This window comes from Amphimedon queenslandica, unplaced genomic scaffold (assembly GCF_000090795.2).
Source record: "Amphimedon queenslandica unplaced genomic scaffold, v1.1 AMPQUscaffold_11952, whole genome shotgun sequence".
Lineage (NCBI taxonomy): Eukaryota > Metazoa > Porifera > Demospongiae > Haplosclerida > Niphatidae > Amphimedon > Amphimedon queenslandica.
In genome coordinates this window covers 1989-3856 of record NW_003547809.1, presented here as the reverse complement: position 1 = coordinate 3856, position 1868 = coordinate 1989, and the positions used below count along the sequence as shown (strand labels likewise).

The 1868-nt window shown below is 34.4% G+C and overlaps 1 protein-coding gene across 1 annotated transcript in view; it reads left to right on the top strand.

The window, feature by feature from the left end:
• The first annotated feature begins 566 nt into the window (after positions 1–566).
• Positions 567–1868, top strand: part of LOC105315032 (ankyrin-3-like) — a 2100-nt gene continuing 798 nt past the window's right edge. Inside the window, exons 1-2 of the mRNA XM_011409525.1 lie at positions 567–1410; positions 1498–1845. Of these exons, the coding sequence (XP_011407827.1) occupies positions 567–1410; positions 1498–1845 (1192 nt within the window). The remainder of the gene's footprint in view (positions 1411–1497; positions 1846–1868) is intronic.

The following is a 1868-nucleotide window of genomic DNA, read 5'->3' as shown; positions in this document are numbered from 1 at the left end:
TTATATTTTTATCACTAAACATAAATGTTACTAAACAGCACAAAAGAGTGAGCCTTTTGTCTGCACTCCTCAAGAAGACAAGCGTTATTAATAATTTCAATATAAATTCTATTACTGCTACTGGTCAATCATTGGTTCATTTAGCATGTACTAGTAGTAGTATATTATTAGTGAAGGTATTAGAGGAGTATGGTATTAATACAAGTTCATTAGATTATGAGGGTCAGTCTGCAGTACATTATGCTGCTTTATCAGGTTCACCTACTCTACTCAGTTATACTGTATCTGAGTATAGGTTGAATGCCAGTCAACCAGACTACAAAGGTGTAGTACCATTAGCATTAGCTTGTATGTCAGGTAGTATCAATGCAGTAGAATATATTATGAATACTACTGACATTGATATTAATATAACCTGTAATGAGGGTAGAACGCCTCTTCATTATTCATGTCGTCATGGTAACGTTGATCTGAGTCAATATCTCATTGAAGTACAAGACAGTGACATTAACATAACAGATAATAATAAATGTAATGCATTAGGTCATAGTGCTAGCAGCGGTAACATGAAGCTAGTCCAATACCTTATTAATAATCATCAATTGCCTCTCACATCATTTGCATTATTTCAAGCAGTAAATAGCACTAAACTATCATTAATTAAATTATTAGTTAATGAATATAAACTAGGTCCTCAAGTTAAAAGCGTTGATCGTATGCAAGCAGTTCATTGTGCAGCTCAAGCTGGTGCTATTGATGTCTTAGAGTATTTAGTAAAAGATTGTGGATGTGATTTAGATAGGGTAGGTGGAGCATACAACATGAATGTGATTCATTTTTCTACAATGAATCGTCATTTCTTATTTATCAATTATATTATTAATAATTATCCACAATATACTAGTCTATTACATTCTACTGATGATAATGATGCTCTACCAATTCATTATGCCTGTACTAGTGGTGTAATACAACTAGTGACATTTCTAATTGATGTAATGAAATGTGATGTCACTACTGAAGGTAAGACTGGCTTCACTTGTGTCACTCAAGCATGTCTCTCTGGTAATCTTGATCTTTTAAAATTATTAATAAAACAATACAAACTTAATCTTAGAATATTTGGCATAGCATCATCACCAGAAGCTGCAGTGAGGAATGGACATGTTCATATACTAGAATGGCTCAGACAAGAGTATCATATCAATGTAGCCTCATTTAAGAATGGTTTATTACCTTTTTATGCTGCACAAGACAACCATTTGTATTGTTTAAAGCATTTATTAAACAATTATTCATTTCATGTTAATGCCACTAAACCCTTTTATGGTACTCCATCTACTCTCCTTCACATAGCATGTCAGGAAGGACATGTTGCTATAGTTCTCTACCTCACTAGTCTTCCTCAGTGTGACGTATCAGCTAAAACTTCAAATGGATCAACAGTTCTTCATTTATCATGTAAATGTCGTTCTCTTCCTATACTCAAACATCTAGTGGAGAAGCATCAGTTGGATCTCACTATTAAAGATTACAATGGAATGGCTCCAGTTCATGTAGCCTGTGAAGAAGGATCATTGAGTATAGTCAAGTACATTATAGACCATTCACCATTATCTCTTGATATGACCGACTCTTTTGGACGTACTCCACTACTTATTGCAGCTTTCTCTAAGAACCTTCCCATCATTCGTTACCTCAACAGTAAAAACTGCAACATTTCTATACTGGATGATAAAGGGTTTAACGTAATACACATATCGGCAAAGGGAGGGTCTTTGGATATATTGAGGTTTTTCGTTGATGGTCGTTACTGTAATCCTGATATCACTGATGGTTCTGGTCGTACTCCACTTTATCTGTCAGCT